Genomic DNA, 24,857 nt, shown 5'->3' with positions numbered 1-24,857 from the left:
CTTTCGTCTGGACTGAGATTCCCTTTTTGCATATATATATATATATATATATATATATATATATATATATATTGTTATGTAGGTCATTTCCCCCACACTCATCATGACCTGAGTTCAATTAGTCTAGAACATTCCCAAGGTCACTGCCCTTGATGACCTCACAACCTTGAATTCAATTAGTCATGTTTGGAATGTTCTGGAAAGTTGATTAGTTGTGTAAGGGAGATAATTTTAGAACAGTAATTAGCATGTCAATAAAAGTTCTAGATTGTTCTTACATGCCTTTATAAAAGGGACGTGCACAGCTTCCAGTCAGACTTTTGGGATCGTGTCTCTTGTGTGTTACTATAAACTCCAGCAGTAGTCATTCTCAAGACTTTTCAAGACCTTCACTGTCAACGCTGGATTTATACTGTGGACTTTGTGTAGCTTCAAGCCTGCAAACCAAAGGACTGTTCATTCATCCAACTGACTGTTACAACTCTGAGACTGGAGCTTTGCCGTCCCAGCTGAGATAAGTAGTCTGTACACTTTTAAAGCTTGTACTCTATCCCTGACTTAGCAATTAGTTTTATTTTCGTAATAAATTTTGTTTAAACGTTAACTGCTGAGTTCACCCTTTTGTTCGTTTTCTCTGCACGTAACAAATTGGGGGCTCGTCCGGGATACGAATATTTTGAGCCGTTTGACAACATTTTGACAGCCTTTTCAAAACTACTGTATACTGTGAACTCAGCGAAATTTAATCATGGCGGAATTTAACCAGACGAATTTATGGATGACCTTGATCAGGACACATTTGATTCCCTCAGAAAAGACGACCTCATTGCACTGGCCAATTTCCTTAAAGTAAAAGTCAAAAGATCTATGCGCAAGAGGGAAATACAGTACCGTATTGCCAAACATCTAGTTGATTTAGGCCAATTTGAGGAATCCACCCTGAAAGATTATGAGCCCGAGTCTACCTCTGAACTCAGAAAATTAGAATTAGAAATGCAGACAAATTTGGAGATCAAGAAACTAGAATTACAAATGAGAGAGAAAGAATTACAAATGGAAGAAAGACAGAGAGAAAAGGAGAGAGAATTGGAAGAACATCGACTACAGTTAGAAATGAAACGTTTGGAGCTTGGACAGTCAGGAAAATTCTTCCCTTCAGACAAGTTTGACATCACTAAGCATTTCAGGTTAGTTCCCCTTTCCAAGAAAAGGATGTTGATAAATATTTCCTTCATTTTGAGAAAATTGCTCAGAGTCTGAATTGGCCTAAGGAGTCCTGGTCTATGCTTTTGCAGAGTGCTTTGGTGGGTAAAGCCAGAGAAATTTACATTCAGTTGTCAGTAGAGCAGGCTTCAAATTATGATTCTGTGAAGGAATTAATTCTCAAGGGTTATGAGTTGGTGCCTGAAGCGTACCGTCAGAAATTTAGGGATTGTGAGAAGGTAAAAGATCAAACTTATGTTGAATTTGCTCGAACAAAAGAACAACTGTTTGACCGTTGGTGCTCTTCTGAAAAGGTCAGTCAGAATTATGACAAATTACGACAACTTGTTTTGATTGAGGAATTTAAAAGGTGCATCCGGAGTGACATCAAGACGTTTATCAATGAACAAAAGGCAGATACATTGGAGGTTGCTGCACGTTTGGCCGATGATTATTCATTGACCCACAAATCTTCATTTCTCAGCAAACCATCCCAGTCCTTTTCATACAGAAACAATGCAGGTAAATTTAACTCGTCCTTTTCATCCAAGAATTTTTCAAAGGAGAGTAGAAAATCAAATGACAACAGTTCACAGAGTTCAAGTAACACTCCCACATCATTAGATCCCAAGTCTCAATCTCCTTCTGGCAAACAGTTTGGTACACTTTCTTGTAATTATTGTAAGAAAGACGGCCATTTAATGTCAGATTGTTTCAAATTGAAAAGAAAACGTGAAGGTCAAAGTGGTCAAAGTGGATCTAAGCCAACCGGCTTTATTTCTTCATCAACTCAATTAGAGTCTAATAATGTGTGCAACACATTTTCTGAGGTTAAATCCCTCTTATCCCCAATTAATGAGGTCAAGGTCAATTCTTCTCAGGATAGCATTATGGGTATTTTCGAGCCATTTATTCATAATGGTTTTATATCACTTTCTAGTGATTTCTCTTCCGCTACCCCTGTCAAAATTTTAAGAGATACCGGGGCTTCCCAGTCTCTTTTGTTGGCAGATACCCTGCCGTTTTCTGAAAAGTCATTTTCAGGTTCTAAAGTTCTTATTAGGGGGTAGATTGTAATGACTACATTCCTGTTCCTCTCCATAATGTCTATTTGTCTTCGGACTTTGTTTCTGGACCTGTGGCTTTAGGTATTAGGCCTTTTTTGCCTTTCGAAGGGATTCACCTTCTTCTTGGAAACGACCTTGCTGGGGACAAGGTCATTACTAATCCACTTGTGACTGATAATCCTACTTTAGATCAGGATCCAGAGCCAATTGAACAAGAGATACCCGATTTATTTCCTTCATGTGCCATTACTCGAGCCATGTCAAAGAAAACTTCCGAGAATCAAAATACTCTCAAAAATAATGTCACAGATGTTGACTTAAATGACACCTTTCTCCGTCAGGTGTTTGACACGGATCATTCCGTTATCCCTCGTGGATTTGAAACTTCCAGTAAAACTTCTGCTGACCAAAGTCAGACATTTTCTAGATCAAATCTCATTGCAGAACAACACAAAGACCCAGATATTTTGTCTTTGTTTGACAGGGTAGATGATGAAGGTAAAACTTCAGATAGCTCTGTTTCCTATTATACAAAGTCTGGTATTCTCATGCGTAAATGGAGACCTCCAGATGTTTTGGTTGATGACGATTGGGCTATAAAACATCAAATTGTGGTTCCAAAGCCCTACCATGCTGAAATATTGCGCCTAGGCCCATGAAACCCCCTGGGCTGGTCACTTAGGAGTCAGGAAAACTTATCATAAAATTCTCAGTCACTTTTATTGGCCTAATCTCAGGCAGGATGTAGCACATTTCTGTAAAACTTGTCACACATGTCAAATGGTAGGAAAGCCAAATCAGACTATTCCAAAGGCCCCTTTACAGCCAATTCCTGCATTTCAAGAACCATTTAGTAGGATACTAATAGACTGTGTTGGGCCCCTACCAAAAACAAGATCAGGAAATGAGTACATGTTGACAATTATGTGTACATCAACTCGGTTCCCGAAGCCATACCACTGAGAAATATAAAGACAAAGACTATAGTGAGAGCTTTAGTCAAATTTTTCACTTTATTCGGCCTCCCTAAATGTGTCCAGTCTGATCAAGGCTCCAACTTTATGTCTGGTATTTTTCAACAAGTAATGGATCAGCTAGGCATTAAACAGTACAGGTCATCCGCCTATCATCCAGAAAGTCAGGGTGCTCTTGAGCGATTTCATCAAACTTTGAAAAAACATGATTAGGACCTACTGTTTTGACACAGAGAAGCAGTGGGATGTAGGAATTCATTTTCTGCTCTTTGCTGTTAGAGAGTCATTCAAGAGTCTCTTGGTTGTAGCCCATTTGAGCTTGTATTTGGACATACAGTCCGTGGCCCACTTAAGCTCGTTAAAGAGAAATTCCTATCAGACGATGATGATTGTCTGAATATTTTGCAATATGTGTCAGATTTTCGTACAAAACTCTCTAAAGCATGTGAATTAGCCAGAGAAAATATTGAGTCATCTCAGCAGTCAATGAAAACCAAATATGATAAAAACACCTCAAAACGGAAGTTTGAACCAGGTCAAAAAGTTCTTGTTCTACTTCCGGTTCCTGGCAAACCACTCCATGCTCGTTACTTTGGGCCATATCTAATTGATAAGAAATTGAGTGATTTAAATTACATCATAACAACACCTGACAGGCGAAAACAAAACAGCTATGTCACATAAATATGCTTAAGCCATATTTGGATAGGGATAGTCCTACTATAACTCAGCCTGTCAGTGCAGTCAGTTCAAACCATTATGAAGATAGTGATACTGAAACTGACTTGAGTGAAAATACTCTAAACTCAAAGCTGGGCTCGGTCAAGCTTCAGAACTCAGAAATCCTGGAGAAGCTGGAGTCTACAAAGTTGGCACACCTCCAGCCAGAACAACAACAACAGCTGAAAGAACCAATCCATGAACATTTGTTTCAAGATGTTCCAACAAGGACAAACATCATCTATCACAACGAAGATGTCTGCGACAGTAATCCAGTGGAACAACATCCAGACGGACTGAATCCTGCGAAAGCGGAATATCTCCAGGAGGAAGCCAAGTATTTGCCGAACAATGACTTTAACGAACTCAATAAAAATAACTGGACTTTGCCATGCATACTTTATGCCAAATTCAGTGCCATTGCAAGTTTTCCCATACCAAACTGCAAACGACAACTGATGCGCTTTCTCGGTATGGCTGGTTACTACAGAAAATTCTGTCCAAATTTCTCCACAATTACTGAGCCTTTGACTAACTTACTTAAAAAGAAAGTAAAGTTTGTTTGGTCAGAGCAATGCCAACAGGCATTTGATACACTTAAAGCCATACTGCAAAGTGCTCCAGTGTTGTCTGCACCAGATTTCACTTTGCCATTCAAATTAGCTGTAGATGCTAGTGATACGGCTGCTGGTGCTGTTTTATTGCAAGAGGATAGTCATGGTATAGATCATCCTGTTTGCTATTTTTCACGCAAATTTAACAAATCCCAGAGAAACTACTCTACAATTGAAAAAGAGTGTTTATCTTTGATATTAGCTTTACAGCATTTTGAAGTTTATGTTACTTCTTCAAATCAGCCAATAGTGGTTTATATTGATCACAACCCTCTTGTTTTTCTGCAGAAATTTAAAGGCAAAAATCAGAGATTGCTAAGATGGAGTTTAATGTTACAGGAGTTTAATCTTGACATTAGACATATCAAAGGCAGAGACAATTTAATTGCAGACTGTCTCTCTCGTATTTAGAAATTATTGTTGTTCACTTTCAAGAAATTTTATTGTTGTTCACTTTCAAGAAATTTTACTTTAGAGTAAAACAAAATTTGAGTACTTAAATCCTTTTCAAGATTACATTTGTAAAAGAAAGATTTTTCTTTGAAAAATTTTCTTTTTTGAAGAGGGGGTGTGTTATGTAGGTCATTTCCCCCACACTCATCATGACCTGAGTTCAATTAGTCTAGAACATTCCCAAGGTCACTGCCCTTGATGACCTCACAACCTTGAATTCAATTAGTCATGTTTGGAATGTTCTGGAAAGTTGATTAGTTGTGTAAGGGAGATAATTTTAGAACAGTAATTAGCATGTCAATAAAAGTTCTAGATTGTTCTTACATGCCTTTATAAAAGGGACGTGCACAGCTTCCAGTCAGACTTTTGGGATCGTGTCTCTTGTGTGTTACTATAAACTCCAGCAGTAGTCATTCTCAAGACTTTTCAAGACCTTCACTGTCAACGCTGGATTTATACTGTGGACTTTGTGTAGCTTCAAGCCTGCAAACCAAAGGACTGTTCATTCATCCAACTGACTGTTACAACTCTGAGACTGGAGCTTTGCCGTCCCAGCTGAGATAAGTAGTCTGTACACTTTTAAAGCTTGTACTCTATCCCTGACTTAGCAATTAGTTTTATTTTCGTAATAAATTTTGTTTAAACGTTAACTGCTGAGTTCACCCTTTTGTTCGTTTTCTCTGCACGTAACAATATATATATATATATATATATATTATATATATATATATATATTATATATATATATATATATATATATATATATATATATATGCAGGCAGTAACTTCACTGGCATATGCAAAAAGTATGCCCTCTCACTTACTAGTAATTACAACGTCAACTGCCCTCTAGTACGTATGGTCTTCCCGCTCCCCGCTCCCCACAGCAGTTCAAACTCACCGCCACCCTCTCCCCACCACTGAAATTTCCGATTGCCCATAGATGTACATATTCCCACTTATACATTTCATTTACGCAACTATACATCTATCACCCGGTGTGGCAACCAAGATCCACCCACATCTGTGCAAACAATACCTTTCAACATGTGGACATTGCTCCCGTCCAAAGTGCTTAATCTTCCCTGAAGTTTTATCAACCACGGTACTTCCCCCTCTACCTAACTTGGATACTTTGTTGTCCCTTTGAAAGCTTTCAGTTTTGTACTTTGTCTATTTTTGAATCGTACCATATCATGCATATCACTATCTCTGCTTGTATGAGTTTAGGCTGGGTTCACAAATACTGCTGAGGGGGCTGGAGGAATTTGGAGGGATTGGAAAATTCTGGGGAAGGGAGAGGGGGACTTGAAAGTTTTGCTCTGCGTAGAAGGGGTGTCTAAAAATAATTTGGTTCCCTATTAGTTTGTACATTTTCAGATTCCATAGTTTGGTAGGTAACTCAATGAAAAATGAATAACATTTTTCTGTCACCCGATGGTTTTAATGTTAGTGATAAACAAAATCTGGAATCATTTGTCGCATTTCATGACTTTTATTTTGAAAAAATCTAAAAATGTATGAATGCCATTAAATTTTCATATTTAAAATCAACAAGCAGGCCTTGTAACTAGGCAGAAGCTGCAACTGTTGATAAGTTTTTAAATATTTTTATGCAATTTATCATATCAAATACAGTTTTTTTGCTGTCTCCCTACGTATACAGCATGCTGAAAAACTCTACATTCAGTTTGTCGACAAAGTGTGTATGTAAACATTATTGGTGATAACTGAATTAAAGTCCAGAATGAAAGTCATTTGTCAATGTTACAAATACACAGTACACATACACAGGCTGTGTTGGCAAGCTGAATACTGGACGTATCAACTTACTGTAGGGAGAAGAGCAAGAACGCAGTCGTATAAACTCAACACTGAAAAACTTGGTAAAATTATCAATAAAATAATAATTATTATTATAAAAAGTTGAAATGCAAACTGATAACAATAAACGTTCTGAACACATATGTAGATTGTGTTGATAGGCTGAATACTGAATATTTCAACTTAATAAGACATAAAACAAGAGATTAGAGTTAATACAAAAAGTATTGAAAAGTATAAAAAATTTATGTTTGTAATATTGTTTGCTTAAGGGTATATGATAAAAAAATGTTGCTATTGTTATGCTTTTTGCATAGGGATTTCAAATTCTGTTATATTAAAGGATAATCAAATATTAGGGCTCTGTCACACCTTGACGATTTAGCCGACGTAAGTTCTCCAAAACGCTAGCTTGCTGAACTATTAAACGATGTATTTTTCAATTTTGGGCGTAGCAAAAGCGTATTCTTAACGTACTCATAGGTTAAAAATTAGTTTTGGATACGCTAGAGAATGAGCCATATGAGCCATACGCTGGCATACGTCGAAAATTTGTGTGCATATGCACATAAGTTTTCGATGACGTCGCCGTACTACGAGGTATACCAGCGTGCTTCAGCGTGCTCTTAACTTTAAAACTAACCCATAACGTATTCGACGTACGCCCAGCGTATTCACCAAATTTTTCATACGTTGGCATATGTTGGCTAAATCGTCAAGGTGTGTCAGGACCATATAAAAAGACATACAGATGGGATCACCATGCTTGATTCTCTACTACAAACGTCCAATGAAAAGTCACTTTGTTTTTCACGAAAATCACTTACGATCATATATATAAAACCGTTCATTTTCAGCCTGCAGTGAATGGAATGTTTACATTGTCATCGTACAATAACTTTGAACAGTGAAGATTCTTATTAAAATGAAAAAATGTGTGGATAAATGGATTTTTTTATTTTTCACAGAACACTCAAAATTTCAGCGATTAAAAATTTTATTTGATGGAATATTTCAACCTTCCAATATTGTCAATTTTGTAAAACTTTTATAAGCAAATCTAAGTCATAAATGTCTTGTACTTTTTAAGAATTTTTCCGGTAGGTCACTGTGCTCATTAGTCCCCACGGACACCGTCCGGGGGGACTTATAGGTTTGGTCATGTCCGTGCGTGCGTCCGTCCGTGCGTGCGTGTGTGCGTGCGTCCGTCCGTTCACGCAGATATCTCAGAGATGCAAGAAGCGATTTCATTCAAACTTGGTACAAGTATTACTTCATATGTCATACAGATGCACGTCGATTTGTTTTGTGATACGATCCAATATGGCCGCCAGGCGGCCATTTTATTACGATTTTTTCATGTACAGAGCCATAACTCAGACATGTTTCAACCAATTTTATTCAAAGTTGGTACAAGGACATTGACCAATGTCATAGATATGCACGTCAATTTGTTTTGTGATATGATTCAATATGGCCGCCAGGCGGCCATTTTATTACGATTTTTTCATGTACAGAGCCATAAGTCAGACATGTTTTAACCGATTTATTCAAAGTTGGTACAAGGACATTGACCAATGTCATAGATATGCACGTCGATTTGTTTTGTGATACGATCCAATATGGCCGCCAGGCGGCCATTTTATTACAATTTTTTTCATATACAGAGCCATAACTCAGACATGTTTTAACCGATTTTATTCAAAGTTGGTACAAGGACATTGACCAATGTCATAGATATGCACGTCAATTTGTTTTGTGATACGATCCAATATGGCTGCTGTGTGGCCATTTTGTTACGATTTTTTTCATATACAGAGGCATAACTCAGGCATATCTCAACCGATTTTATTCAAAGTTGGTACAAGGACATTGACCTATGTCATACATATGTATGTTGATTTGTTATGTGATACGATCCAATATGGCCGCTAGGCAGCCATTTTATTACGATGTTTTCATGTACAGAGCCATAACTCAGACATGTTTCAACCGATTTTATTCAAAGTTGGTACAAGGAGATTGACTAATGTCATACATATGCATGTCAATTTGTTATGTGATACGATCAAATATGGCTGCCTTGCGGCCATTTTGTTACGATTTTTTCATGTACAGAGCCATAATACTCTCAGACATATCTCAACCGATTTTATTCAAAGTTGGTACAAGGACATTAACCTATGTCATACATATGTATGTCAATTTGTTTCATGATATGATCCAATATGGCTGCATGGCAGCCATTTTGTTACAATTTTTTCGTGTCCTTAGCCAAAACTTGGGCATGTCTCAACTAATTTTATTCACGATTTTATTCAAACTTAGTACAAGGACGTTGACCTATGTCATACATATGCACATTGATTTGTTTTATGATACAATCCAATATGGCCTCCGTGTGGCCATTTTTTTCCCGATTTTTTCATGTCCGGAACCATAACTCAGACATGTATCAAGCATATTTATTCAAAGTTGGTACAAGGAAATTGACTTATTTATACATATGTATGTCGATTGGTTTCACGAGATGGTCCAATATGGCCACATGGTAGCAATTTTGTTATGGTTGTTCCATGTCGAGAGCCATAACTCTGGCAAGTCTCAACTGATCTTATTCAAAGTTGGTACATGTACATTGACTTACGTCATACATATACATGTTGATTTTTTAAACAGTAAGATCAAATATCGCTGCGTGGCGGTGATTTTGTTACAATTTTCAAATGTACAGAGCCATAACTCAGACATATTTCCACCAGTATCATTCAAAGTTGGTACAAGGACATTGACCTATTTCATACATATGCTCGTCAATTTGTTTCACATCATGTAGCAGTAACATGTCAATTATTGAAGTTTCGTAAGTAGGCTGATATGTCAAGAAATACGTACTGCATCAAATTCATGAAATTTTATACAGATGTTAACTGATGTTAAGCTCACATTGCTTTAACATTGAAAAAGACATTTATCAGTGTCATTTTAATTAATTTGTAATTGCATAAGTAATGAACTTTCCTAATTAGGGTGATATAGCCACAAATTAATACAACGGCAAATGTGATGAAACTCGATACAGATGTTGATCTCATAGTGTTGTAATACTGCATCAAACTTTATGAAATGTGGTACCAGTGATAATCTGTCAAGTGTTAGAATTGTATTCAAAAATGTTTTACAACATCCTGTTGATTAATTCATAGTTGACTGATTTTATGAACTTTAGGATGTGTGGCCTACATTGGTTTTATGTTTTCATCACCATGGAACTCATTCTTGGCCATTGGGCGCCATCTGTATCAAAGTATTTTTATCACAGACCTAATTAATGAAGAGGACTCTATCCTCTCTGAGGACATGTAATCAAAGTACCCATTAACAAGTGGGGACTGTGTCATCAACGATGACTTGTTTTTTCACTACTTGGCAAAGTGTTGCCAGGAATTCACACTTTGCATACTCTCTCATGGTCGTCATTTTTGGTGGTCTTCAGCGGGTTCCATTGACCCACCAGATTTGGATCAACTCAAGTTTCCTGATAAAGTCCCCGATGTATTTAAAATGATCAATTTAAACACTTGCCTTCGGAATGTGGCTCTACAAATTGCTGGCAATACATGTACATGTATAACCACAAGAGAATATTTAACAAAAAAGATAGTGTCGAACATCTGCGAGCAGAACTGCTCAATAGCCTACGGGGGTGTTATTTTTCTGCGCGTACATCCCTAATAACCTTAAATATGCGGCTATATGATATTCGGGGAGGGGAGACTTGAAAAATTTTGACCAAATAGAGGGTGATTTGACATTTTTTAGGGTATTGAGGGGGATCTGAAAAAACAAAGATTTAAATCGTGATTCCTGCAGGCCCCCCCCCCCCACCATTATTTGTGAACGCAGCCTTGCCTTGTTAGGCGTCCATGAGGCTATAAACCACTGCCAGAGACTTTCTCCCCGCCTAGTACTGTAAACACTGAAATGTCTTCCCCATTCACTGGAAATATTGACTTGCATGTCCACTCAAAAACAGCACACGGCTACCTATTTGCATGAACAGCTACGTTCAGTACGTTGGCTACACCTGGTTTGTTGTCACCCGCGCGGGCCCGCCCTTCCCTTTCTGCTGATGAGGACACATTTCTGCCCTGTCCGAGCGCGGGCGTCTTCTATGAGAATTCTGGGTAATCAACGTGGCATAGTAGTACGCATGCGTGGTGATCGTTGCGGCCATTTTGCTAGCTACCGAAGTCCAACATGGCACGATTAGTGCTATACCTGTGTCTTTTAGGCTTTCTCTCTTTTAGCCAAGCACTTTATTTTCACATAGGAGAAACAGAAAGGAAATGTTTCATCGAAGAAATTCCAGATGAAACTATGGTAATCGGTAAGTATCATCAGACTTGCGGTTTCGAAGGAAAAACATTGTCATATTTATTTGTGGTTATAAACCGGTTGGGGCCAAGGGTTCCTGTTTCAGTCAGCGATGTCATGTCAATCCGGTAGACCATTTGCACGTCAGTGTTTGGTGCGTGGGAAATGGGACTTTATCCAGGTTCAAGATTCACCTGGATTTATTAATTCAATATTTGCGATGTTAACGATTTAAAGACCATCGCAAGTATTTCTGAAATACTTGGTATAATATGTTACAATAATGCATACTTACACCATGGAGCTACCAAAGTAGCTCCATGCTTACACAAACATACGATACAATGTAGTATTGTAAGTTACAACACCATTTCAGACTTCATGTTTGCTATGTTAGCATATCAATCTTGTGTATTGCATTTCGGATTTTAGGGCAACTTTCATCAAGCTTCTACTAAATGATGTCGTGTGCATGCATAAAATGTTGCTGCAAAGAAGAGTATTGTGGAATTTTCGATTCTGATAGAGTGATACACATTCACTTTGCACTGATACACATTGCATGCCGTGAATGAAGCTTCATTTGTACACAGTACAGCTCAGCACAGACATTTTTATGAAATTTTATTATAAATTTACAAAACAAGTTGACGGCTCTTTTTTAACGTCCCCTATGCATTATTCAGGTATCATTTGTCAAATTTGATGATGTGCAACAACATTGTTTAAGACGATTTCATAAAAATGTCTGTGCTGAGCTGCTCTGTGTATAAATGTACACTGGCATGCATTGCACTTTTCTGTGGCTTTTACTAGCAAAACACCAGTTTTAAACTGTTCAAACTTTGTGTATTTTTTAAACATCAGGGTATAAGCAGAATGAATTAATCTTGCTCATTCCCTTCTGGTTGACTATGTTTGATTACAATGTTACATAATGATGAACTTTATTCCATCACGTGGCGTTCCATGATCTTATTAATGTCAGACCATGGAGGTAGTAGAGACCTCCATGGTCAGACTGAGTAGAGCTACCTCAATATTAGGATCATGCTACTGTTTAAGTGATTCTTTCTAACATGACATGGCGTGCCAACAGCGATGGGACAAATTTACCCTGTGTCCATATGTCACTTGTAACACAGCTCCACTCACTGTGCTTTTATCAATAATATTAGTTATTTTACATCACAAGTCTACTGTCATTTATGAGAGGGGTACACATGTGTTCCAACTATGATAAAGGACCACCAATTAATGGTGCTGGAAGAATGAATACACATTAAATTTAAATTATTGTCACAGCAATAACAAAACATGACACATATGTTGAACATCAGGTAATCAGAAAGCCACACATGTATTAACATGTAAATGCCAAGTAGCAAATTAATAAACTCATGTACACATTTCGGGACAAGATTTTTGAAATTAATATATCTATGTATCAATATACTTAATTCATCCTCCAATCTTTGTGTCCTTTCCAGTGCCAAGTCAAGTTCAAGTATTTGTGGTGTTATATATATTCTTCAATTTGCAATGTTCTGTGAAAGGAATTAATATATATGCTGATGCCCCTACTACAACTTGTCAAGCCATTAATTTTTCTATGAATAACTATATGATGTTTACTTTTCAAAATGGTATTCACGGCATATATTTTGCATACTACCATCACATTGTAAAACAATCAGGGTCAGATATATTGACATTGGAGTGACTCTAAGGTTAATAAATGCGACCATATGGTATTATGAACATCCTTGAGGATGTATTCTTTTTGTCACTAGGCATACTATAAAGTTGGTTTTAGCTTAGTTTTACAGAATACTTTCCCTTAAGTAAAGTTTATTATTGATAAATATCATTAATGATGCTGTGTCTATACATAGTGAATAAATTGTTTGAAACAAAATTTAATGTTTGCTACAATCCCATCACTATAGTGAGTAGCCACTAGGGTTTTGCAAAGAAATTTAAGGATATATAGTAATTTGTAAAAATGCAAAATTTCTCATGTAGAACTTCTTGAGTTGATCATGATATGAAGAAAAAGTTTTTCTCTTCTCTGATCTGTCTTTTAATTTCACTTCAACACAGATGTGTGGATAATAATACAATTCATCATCATTTCTTTACATCTTTATCAACAGGTAACTATAAAACACAGTTGTTTGACAAGAATTTGAATGATTATCTTCCTGCAAGTCCAGGAGTTGGTATGCATGTAGAAGTCAAGGATCCAGATGGCAAGTTGGTCCTATCCAAAGTTTATAGTTCAGAAGGGCGCTTCACATTCACTTCACACACACCTGGTGAACATATTATCTGCCTTTATTCAAATTCTACGAAATGGAAAATGTTTGCAGGTGGAAAACTGGTGAGTCTTTGTGTCCATTTTCGTGTATGTTTATTCAACACGGCTAGTGTTTGGTTTTTATTGGCTTTGAATGTCAGTGTTTTAGTATGATGTGTAATGTGTAAACTATAATTTATTGGTGTTAGGTTGCAGTTTTGTGATGAGTATGTGCTAATGTTTTGCAGCCATAAATGGTTTTTGCCAAATTGTGTATACGTTTAATGCAGAACACTTCCAGAACTTGCACCCATAAGTTATTTGTGGCCTGTGTGTCGTGCCTAGGAAGCTTTTAGCCAATTGGTTTGCTGAAACCTATTATTCTTACTGAATTATAGCAAAATAGCCAATCAGGAAGAGAATATTCACACTCCTTAACCCTTTCACCCCCAGTTCCCTGTGTACAGGTCCAACTTTACCATAGAAAACAATGGATTTGGGACAAACCATGGTGGTGAAAGGGTTAAGGTGCTGTCAACAGTGACAATCTACCAATTGGATACATCTATTCTCTACTACCTCCATGCATCTATAAACCACGAGCTGCTGCACATTGCCAGTTTCACATTCAAAAAGCCACATTTCAGGTGAAAAGGCAGCTGTATATGGCAGTGGTAGTACTTCTAGAACTCGTGAAAAAATTATTTTCACAGTTTGAGCTACTTATTTCCAAAGTTAGATCACTGCGACCTGCACAGCCAAATGCACTATACTTTAGACTGAACAGAAATTTGAAATGATAACAAATAATGGCCTTCTACTATTACTCATGTGTGTATGTGTTATAATCATTGTGAGAGCATCGTTGTCATCCAAAGTGTGTCTTTTTGTGCAACAGAGAGTACATCTTGACATCCAAGTTGGTGAACATGCCCAGGACTATCAGACAATTGCAGAAAAAGATAAGCTAACAGAGTTACAGCTGAGGGTACGGCAACTTTTAGATCAAGTAGAACAGATTACAAAAGAACAGAATTATCAGAGGGTAAGTAGTCTGAATTCAGCACTGTCTCAGATTTAACCAATATTGAAGGAAAGATTTGTTTCAGACTCTTAATGTGCATAGTGTTAATACAAAATTCGTCAAAGGCTGAAGAAAGGAGTAAATATGTAGATTTATGCAAATGTAAATTTGTCTGGGGCAAAACAAACTGTTGTATGCCCTGGTTTGACAAACAAAATGACAAATCCACAGATAACTGAGAAAAAGATGGTGGTCTCAGACATCAAAATCTACTGCCCCCTGCTGACTTCACAACAAATTATGTGAAGATGATGCTAACTTTTGGTCATTTCTTTTTTTGTTTTCAGTATCGGGAAGAGCGGTTCCGTCAGACGAGTGAGAGCACTAACCAACGTGTGCTATGGTGGTCAATAGCACAGACGCTAATTCTTATCATCACTGGGTTGTGGCAGATGAGACACCTTAAGGGTTTCTTTGAAGCAAAGAAACTTGTATGAGCTACAAAATTGATAGGTTTCAATTTTTTTTTAAAAAAAAGGGACATTGTCTCAACCACAAGTCCTTCATGAAGTGGAATAATCTGTAGTTGAAGATTGCAACAGGTTATTCCACTGTACAGAAGAGGTACAATGCAGTAACTACATGATGTTCACGAGGATGGAAGTTTAGATTTTCTGAGTCAAACAGAGCAAAGGCATGAAAGTTTTGATTTTCATACACAAACAGGGCGGAGCATAGGTCTTGTACAGTGGTAAAGTTTAGCAGCTTTTCTTGTACCTACCATCATTGCTTGTAAGACCAGTCAATCACAAAATGCTGCTCTGATTCTTTCAAAACCAACCTCGTGTAGTGGGGAGGGGTTTGCCTATCGATTGGGACGAAGATTGTGCTGTAAACAAAGTTCAAGTCTTTGTTTAGATCTTAAGTTTTCCAGATGTACAGATTTGACCGATATCTTTTTCACAAACTTACGCCCCATACTGTCATTTAAGAAAATTAAACCCATTACCAAGCTCATTTCATGGAGTATGTATTTCTTTGATAATCAACCATGTTTGATTCTTAATGTAGTGTTTCTCATCTTCATATCATTTGCGAGTGACTTCTATTGCTGTTTCAGTGACTCTTTTTTGTTAAATCAAAAGGATAGTGTTTTCTTTAAGGAATAAGTTCTGTTGAGATGTATACAATTTTAAAACAATCTGACATCCAGATTACTGTACTATGATTTGTTCTATTTCAGCTGATACTTTAAAATTCAGGAATTCTTCCAATTTGGTTGATTTTTTCGACACCATAGAACACTCCATTTCACAACACACCAGTAGTTTAGAAAGGATAAATCCTTTACATTGACCATTGAGTTTATTTATTTTTCACTCTTTAGTAGCTACGTAGGTTCGCAACAACAAAGTACTTGTTATTTTTTGCTTGAAACTTCATGACCGTAAATCCAGTGAACATGAATTTTAAATCTCCGCTAGGTTCTGTTGCCCCAAGAGGGCGCTCTCATCTGCAGGTATGCGCGTTCTCATATTGATTGCCATGGTGATGTCAGGGGAACCTTTAGGGAAAGTGTTCTTTTTGACAAGATCTTGTTTCATCACTTTTAAATGGCATTTAATCTACAGCTTAGCAGTTTTCAGAAAATGTACTGCAAAATTTATTCATTCACACTGAGAGACCTGTACTAATCATTTTCTAGCAATTCCTAACTTACCAAATCAGACTGATTCAGACGTTTGACTTTTATATATGACACATTCAAATAATTTGACAAATAAACTTGACAGTAATTCCAGTTTCTATGTCTGTATTGAAAGTCTCTTTTCTGAAAAAAGTCTTCAGAAATCTAATTAGTGAAATAGCATTTTTTCATTTAGTACATAACTTAGCTGCAGTACAGTAGCTCGAGGTTTTGGCTGGGTATTTGGGTCGATCGGAAGGCAAAACCAGATCTGGTTTTGCTGTCCAACCCAAATACCCAGGCAAAATCCCGAGCTACTATACTGCAGCTATACATAACTTACTCTATGCAAATCACTGGTGAGAAGAAAAAGGGCATAAACGTTGACTTGAAATTTTTGACGCAATGCAGTAACTGTTGAAGCCTCCATATGTTGTAGTCTATCCACAATATTTAAAAAATGATGGGTTCAAGTGTTAAAAGGACAATGTCGCTCTTTTTTTTCCATTTTTTGTGATATGAAGAAACCTTGAATACTTGCATACATGTAGAGTATCAGTCCACAAAATGATGACTGTACATAACTTTAAAGGTGACAAAAACTACCTGTTTGCTGAATGCAAAAAGGATTTGTTTTTGATCTCCTATTCTGACTTGCCTTCCTATGACAAATAAACATTGCCACAATGTAAGGGCAAGCTGCTACTGTTATCTATGTGAAAGGCACCACCAGTAAAGATTTCATCACAAGCTTGCATGATGTCAAAACACTGTGTAACAGGGTATGTCTGGCATGTTCCATGCATGGTGAGAGTGTAGGCACGGAAATTGATTTATTTTTCAGTACAAACTATGTAAAATGTTTCACTTTATGTTTATCTTATCTGGCTGCAAGCACAGGTGAGGTTGTGCATAGTTGACCAGTATTTCATCATGATTCGAGCAGTCAAACAACACAAACTACTTTTCATATTGAACAAAATTCACAAAAAAAGCTCACAAAAATCATGACTTTGTCCCTTTAAAATTGTTAATCAATTGATTTACGTAAACATGTACATTTCTGACAAATAGTACTTATGTAATCAAAGTGTACTTCATAAATACCTTACTGCACTGTATTTCAAACAAAATTCATGAAAAATCTCAAAAACTAGCAACTTTGTCCCTGTAAAGATCTAAGGTACTATGTCGCTTGAAATTGAAAGAATTAACTTTTCAGTCTTTTGCTCACTTTCTTATAGGCAACTTTAAACCATCCCTTTTGAAATAAAAAATCAAGGATCACCAGGGAAATGTGTTACCAGATAAACAACAAGACTCTCTATATTCAAAATGGCTGCCACCTTTTGTTAACTCGAATAACAGAACTGTCATGAATTTTGACATAATACGCTGGTGAAAACTATTTACACCATGAGCTTCAAAATGAGGTTAAACAAGAGGTTGACAAAAACTGTATTGTAAAAGTTTGAGAGTCCAAATGGTGCGCATACTACCTTAATTTTGATTTCTTATTTAAATTTGAACAGTATTCTCAATAGATGTTTTGTGTTTCACCAGTAATATATTGTTTGATCATCTTTGGGATACTGCACCTTAAAAACATCTGAAATAAACAGTATTGCTGAAGGCAATGAGTACTTGGGCCGTGATAGGGTAATTTTGAGGACAATATATACTACTATTCAAATATGGTCTTGAATTTCCTCCTGTCAATGAGGCATTTGATTAACTGGTTATTAAACGAAGCAATGGCATGACAACGGCAAAATATGTCTAGCAACTTTTGTGGAGTTTGAGGCAGGGGTTCTTTATTATAGCGGGAATTGCTTAAACTCCTTAAATATTCAAATTACAGCAAATTTCTTTTGTTCTCGATGGTAGATGTCTAATATTTAGATGGGCATATTTAGATTTCTACCCTATAGTTATCCCTATATACCAAAAATCGGACATCCAGCTCTATTGGCTTGCTCAGAATTAGATATGCGCATAATTAATGAGGTACAATATGCGGTGTCATAAGGTGTCCCATCATACCATTTATGAAGGGTGTAGCACTTGTGGTTACTGAGTTGTGGACAATATATATATTTGAGGTCAAAGGTCATCGAGGTCACGTGACATTTTGTCAAAATAATTGTATTGCTAAGTTATTCCTATATACCAAAAATCAGACCTCTAGCTCTATTGGCGCGCTCAAAATTATATATGCGCATAATTAATGAAGTACAATATGTGGTGTCATAAGGTGTCTTATCATACCAAATATGAAGGATATAGCACTTGTGGTTACTGAGTTGTGGACAAATATATATATTTGAGGTCAAAGGTCATTGAGGTCACGTCACATTTTGTCATAATAATTGTATTGCTAAGTTATTCCTATATACCAAAAATCAGACCTCTAGCTCTATTGGCTCGCTCAAAATAAGATATGCACATAATTAATGAGGTACAATATATGGTGTCATAAGGTGTCCTTTCATACCAAATATGAAGGGTGTAGCACTTGTGGTTACTGAGTTGTGGACAAATATGTATATTTGAGGTCAAAGGTCATTGAGGTCACGTGAAGTTTTGTCAAACAAATTATATTGTTAACTTATCCCTATATACCAGAAATCAGACCTCTTGCTCTATTGGCTCGCTCATAATTAGATATGCACATAATTAATGGGGTACAATATGTGGCATCATAAGGTGTCCCATCATACCAAATATGAAAGGTTTAGCACTTGTGGTTTAACCATACTGAGTTATGGACAATAATGTATATTTGAGGTCAAAGGTCACCAAGGTCACATGATATTTTGTCAAAATGTCTGAGATATCTGCGTGAACCGATGGACTCACTGATGGACTCACGGACGGATATGAGCCAATCTATAAGCCCCCTGGACTTTATCCGTGGGGACAAAAAAACTGTCACTGCATCCTTTAGGCAATATGAATACGATGAGAAACTAAATTTTTATTTTTCTTGGCATCATACATGCGAGTCTATGGAGAACTGCCTTATACATGGGAGTCTATGGAGGTGTAAACTAAAAAGTCCTCTAACACGGCCAAATTTGATAGCATTGTGAAACAAATCGACGTGCATCTGTATGGGGTTGGGTACTAGGCGTGAACGGACGGACGGACGCACGGACATGACCAAACCTATAAGTCCCCTCGGACTTCGTCCGTGGTGATTAAAAACAACGCAACAGTTATTACAGCTACACCGGCGGTAGGTTCATATCCAGAGCCCCGTACAGTCTGCCGCCGTCGCTTGAAAACAATCTCATGCACCCGGCCATATGGGCAGCTGGCCGGATGCATGACTTCCCGGAGAAGGCGAGCTGTCACGTTCAAGCTCAGGATTATTTGTCGATCAAATTTCAGTAAATTTACCTTACCTAGATGAAATTTTGTCTATAGGCTGAAATTTCGCCGAAGTTTGACAAAATTACATCGACTTTTCAGGTTCATATGCGACATTTTGAGTTTTGAGTGCAGACAGAAATAAGTTTTGAGGCAACATGGCTGCGACCCCATGTTGACCCCTAGCCCTGCGTACGATGCTATGTGCTACAGCTAACACACAGCATCGTACGCAGGGCCAGCGAGAGAGTTGCCGACATCGACGGTTATTTACGAGAAGTGAATAAAAGACTGTCATTTTTGGAAGCGATCGAGTAGCTGAGGTAGGCTGGGATACGACTTGGGCCCAAGAACGCTGAATTTCGGCAGTAATTTGGCTTTTTACGTCAAGTCCCAAAATGGATTTGAATTCACCGACCCAACGTACGGGTTTTGCAGGGCTGTGGTGAGCTGGGCGGTAGCTGTAGCGGAACACACAGCATCGTACGCAGGGCTAGTTGACCCCCAGTGAAAATGTGTTCGCGATCAAATCTTCCTATATTTTTTTCAGAATTTTCAACAAAATCATTGCTTCTTACATCTTTTGTAAAATATAAAATACTGAAATAAAACTGCGATGTGCCATGTCTCCAGATTTCTAAAATATCGTTCGTTGACCGTTCGACGCAAACTTGTGACGCAGTTGAAATTCAATACTGACCGCCAAATAATCTTAATGAGACGAGATCAGTCTAGACATCCTCCAAATTATCCAACCATTCGCATTGGAGTTCAGCTCGCTTAGAGTATCATAACATTTTTCGGCCTTCTTTTAGATCGACCCTAATATCTCCCATTTAGGAAATAAATACACAAGCTACCTCGACAAAACTTCGTCACACCATCCAAGACCAAACGCACTACAAATCTGTCTTGACGTCATCATCTCCTTACATGGTAATCGGCATACCGTATTTTTTAGCAAAGGGGACACAGAATACGTCGGAGTATTCAGTTTCAAAACGTATTACATTGTGTGATGTTGTCAAAAAAAAGTCATGTTACTGCAGTGGTATAAATTACAAAACACTAAAGTTCAAATCAGTTTATTTTGGACTGGCTTTACCCAACATTTCATATTGTTTCTTATGCCAGATTTGACCACGTGCTTACTGGCGACCCCTTTTCATGCAAATTTTGTGTCAAATGATGTGTTCCCCTGGAAAAACAAACGTACGATTTCTAAATGAAGGAGTCGAAATTTGCCCTCAAGACTCGAAACCACCCCTTTATGGGGTGTACCTAGCTATTTTTAACGAGCTTCTCGAATCTGCAGCTCTCTTTCGAAATGATGGTCTGGTTTTCTCAGCTCAAGGACAAGTGTTCTCCATCGCTGTGGGCATTACTATTCTCAACCGGGGGTATAGTTTCCAGTCGTAATGTTTTTCATTGTGTCCGGGATATAAAACCTTTCCTTTTCAAACTTTCTCTTTGATTAACACTAATCCACATCTTGTCAGTGATTAAACATGTTTCAAGTTTAAATGTTAAATTCTGGTCTCGAGCCCTCCTGTTCGACCAAACCGAAATTACCCCTCCCACTTTGGCTCGTCCAGTGGGTGTAGCAAGGGTCGTGCCATCGCCTAGTAAACGGAGGGTGCATTAATTGTTGCATTTCGATGCACATTTTGATTATATTCAGAAGATTTTGTGGCAAAAACTCAGATAGAGAAGCATTTATATTCACATCTCACTTATTCAAGACTGGCTAGAGCAGCACTTCCATTCAGTTAACATCATTACGCCATTTATTATGCCAAGAAAGATGAAGCCAATACATTTTGCCCTCCCTGGTCTCAGCCAGAAATGGTTATACCTTACAGTTTTTTCCCACGGAATGAAAACAAATGTACTTGGGCTGAGGCCCAAGTACAACATCTGAAATAAACACTACGCTTCTTTCACATTGCATTTCATTCCCTGTGCACTGAAATTCCCACTACTGTATTATCATACACCATAGAACCCAAATAAAATACTTTATTCACAGTTTTGTATAAAGATCATCTTTTATTTCATTATTCAAGTTAAAATCACCTGATAAAAAACTGTCACTATGTACATGTATGTACACTACTTACATATTGAGAGGATACGAACAAATTTTATAAAATTCAAAAATATAAAATGTACAGGATAGAGAATGGAAATCAATTCCAAGGAATTGGGATTCATAAAGTGTGCAAGGCTGGACCATGCACATGAATAGCAGAATCAGAAAGTGCTGATTCATGTTAAGTCCATTTTCAGCCAATAAATTTGGACTCCACCAGGTCCAAGCAGCAGACACTTCGTGTGGGTACATACAGTATTGTACAAAAACTACACTTTCTATTATGATATATGTTTTCAACCACCTTCAACCTTGTAAACTTTTCATAAATTCAGCCAAATTTTTACCTTATGCGTGTAAGCTTGTTCTATCAAAAGCTGAATGAGAATATGGAAATACTAGGTCTGGTCGGTCAATGTCAAAGTTGCAAAAAAAAAAGGTGAGACTATTTTAACACGGCCTATCATAAACCTTGGCACAAATGTAGAAACTGTCAAATCAGTAAGGAAAATTTCATTGAAGAATAAAATCTGATAAGCTGCTTTCAAAAAAATGATATGTTGACTTTGTACAAATTTAATAGAATTGGTGAGGTATTGATGATGGGTATGCAACCATGTTAATGTACATTGTACAAATAAAGTATAGTTAACATCTCTCTTACAGACCGACTCTTTCATCCCCACTGTCATATAAAGTGGTCTCACCTTGCTATTGTCAACAATTGGGTATGACCACAATTCTACGGAGGAAGGAGTTAGTATGAAAGGCAAATGTTAATAAGTATTTGGGTATAAGTTTCAGTCTTTGGTTTTTTGGTTGGCACAGACAAATGGATGTCAGAAAATGAACTATATTAAAATCTACTTGTAAGTATTCTTGCAAATATAAAACTTTTTCCCCAACCTCAAATTGTGTCAAGATCAGTTAGAGTTCATATAACAAGGTCTGTTTATCATATAAAATGTCAAACCAACAAGAAGACATTTGAAAAATGTTAAATTTTAAAGTACTTCCACATAAATATTTCAAAATGTACAAATACAAGCCTTGGATGTACTTCATATTTGAAAGACATCTTTCAAGTTTCAAAAATTTTGTAGGAGAGAGATTTAAACACCCTGTAAACTCAAAATGAAATGTTTAGGTTGTAATGTATTATGCCCTCAAATAGTTCATTCTGTGTTTGATTTGACAAAGAGAGGAATTCGAATTTTTTGCATCCTGTGACAATGGTGTTCCCTGCAGTTGAGGTTTCAAAGCTGATTTGTGGTGAAGTTTTACAAGATTTCTTATAGAAATTCTCCCTGTCAGCCAATGATCAGAACTGTACTAAAACTGATATCACGGTTGAGTTTTACAAGATTTCTTTTAGAAATTTATCCTGTCAGCCTAAAATCAGAACTGTACTACAAACAGAAACGTAATTGTTAAATTTCAAATAACACTTTCCAGATCAGTATAAGCATCAACTTCATCTGTAGATGTATTGCAAGTTTATCATAGTCAATGCAAGCAAATGTTACCACATTTGTCTAACGATGTTCTGTATACATTTCACTTCAGATGAGATACTACAGCTGTTAGTAAACCTCACTACAGTGGGGTAGAATGACCATGACCTCACTGAGAACACGCTGTCACCGTAAGGATTAAAACCTTTTGAAGGGTACATTCAGAATATGAAAGCTGCCAAATTGACAAGCTGGATTTTAGGATAAAATGTGATGACTTCTAAGAAATTACTATCGAATGTGACGAAGCCTCTGATACAAGACTCTTCCATAGCTGTGTCTTTGACTAAACACGAACTGTAGAATCGACACGGTATGTAATGAAACCATATTACAGATATTATAACCATTGATATCAGCCCTCTTCACAGGAGTTTCAAATAATTAACATAAGACTGGCAACTGACTATACAACTACTGTACTTGAATGGACAACTTGTCAAGTTTGTGTAAATGCTGCTTAATTCATTCTGGCCGCTATAATCTTTGCTGACGACAATTTACAATTACATATATTAATATGTCATTTTTTAACTTATAAAAATCTGACATCATTGTTAAAACCATATGCTCAAACATGCTTGTAAAACAACTACAAAATTTAAGTACCAAAAATAAGTATATTTATATATATATGTGAAAGATTTGCTGCCTTAAAGTTAATGTGTACGTAGCTGCCTAGTTGAGCAAGACTTATCAGTAATGAGTTGAACTATTCAAATTATTTATTAGTATGTGTAATCTGCACTTTGTGTCGTAACTCTTGGTGGTGGTCTTGGTCTGTCACGTTGTTCAAAGTAGTCATCAATTTCATCCTCACTGTCGAGATACTTGGATGGCCTATGACCTCCGAGTTCATTGTCTTCAGGGGTGGCGTTTCGACCCACTGGGTCTGGTCGTTTTGATGGAATGCTGGGTAATTTTGCCTGATGGTAGGCTTCGTCATCGTCTTCGTCTTCACTCACTTTGAAGTGTGCTGTTTTAAGCGGAGCCAGTTTGCCCTTCTTCAGCTTCTTGACCTTCAATGACCTGAAATGAAATGAAAGCACGCTCAGTATCAGAGATTCGTTACCCAGAATGCACTGTTTGGATGCACTTTGGGTAAATACTAATTTAATCGAAAAATCACAATAACTGAACTCAATTATTTTATCCTGTCTGTCACTGTTTCTGTATTTGAAAAGATTTGAACAGCAGCATGACAACAGGCACTGTAGCTTGTTGTACACCGTATAGCACTGATGCTTTGTCAAAGAACAAAATTTGCAGAGGTTCCTATCAATGATCTACACCCACTTCCAGAATTAAACCGCTGACTGAACTGAAGTTTATACAGAATCCAGTATGTGTCTTACCCTTTCATCCTCTTCCGAGTCGGGGTATCTGGAATATCCTGTATGAGGGTCTGCTTCACTCTTTCCTCCAGTGGAACTATGTCCTCCATCCTGTAAAATTCTCGACATTAGTCCTCTGTTTTGAGAGGACCATAGGGGAAGGGAGAAAAACAAAAAAAATGCTGCATTTTAAGCAAGCCAGCAAGCAAGCACTTTAGCAAACAACAAAGCCAAGGTTGAGCCCAGCAAAGTTAAATTACTGACAATTCAGTCGTGAAATACTAGTAATGTTTTCTACATGCT

General features: G+C 37.2%; 2 protein-coding genes across 3 annotated transcripts in view; one reads left to right on the top strand and one right to left on the bottom strand.

Annotated features, from left to right (window-relative positions):
* Positions 1 to 11,049: 11,049 nt before the first annotated feature.
* On the top strand, positions 11,050 to 16,356 carry LOC139119696 (transmembrane emp24 domain-containing protein 4-like). The gene is made up of 4 exons (XM_070683551.1): positions 11,050 to 11,245; positions 13,389 to 13,615; positions 14,430 to 14,576; positions 14,903 to 16,356. The coding sequence occupies exons 1-4, from the start codon at positions 11,116 to 11,118 to the stop codon at positions 15,050 to 15,052; spliced, it is 654 nt and encodes a 217-aa protein (XP_070539652.1). The 5' UTR covers positions 11,050 to 11,115; the 3' UTR covers positions 15,053 to 16,356.
* Positions 16,357 to 21,643: 5,287 nt separating this feature from the next.
* LOC139119694 (limbin-like) overlaps positions 21,644 to 24,857 on the bottom strand; it is a 30,793-nt gene continuing 27,579 nt past the window's right edge. Inside the window, exons 25-26 of one of the 2 annotated variants that reach the window (XM_070683550.1) lie at positions 24,576 to 24,690; positions 21,644 to 24,249 (exon numbers count right to left, since the gene is read on the bottom strand). In XM_070683550.1, coding sequence (XP_070539651.1) covers positions 24,202 to 24,249; positions 24,576 to 24,690 — 163 coding nt within the window. In that variant the 3' untranslated portion in view covers positions 21,644 to 24,201. The remainder of the gene's footprint in view (positions 24,250 to 24,575; positions 24,691 to 24,857) is intronic. The other variant, XM_070683549.1, reaches the window with a different exon arrangement.

The sequence above is a fragment of the Ptychodera flava genome, chromosome 20 (genome assembly GCF_041260155.1).
Source record: "Ptychodera flava strain L36383 chromosome 20, AS_Pfla_20210202, whole genome shotgun sequence".
Lineage (NCBI taxonomy): Eukaryota > Metazoa > Hemichordata > Enteropneusta > Ptychoderidae > Ptychodera > Ptychodera flava.
Note: the sequence above shows the minus strand (reverse complement) of the source record. Positions and strands in the feature narration are given on the sequence as shown.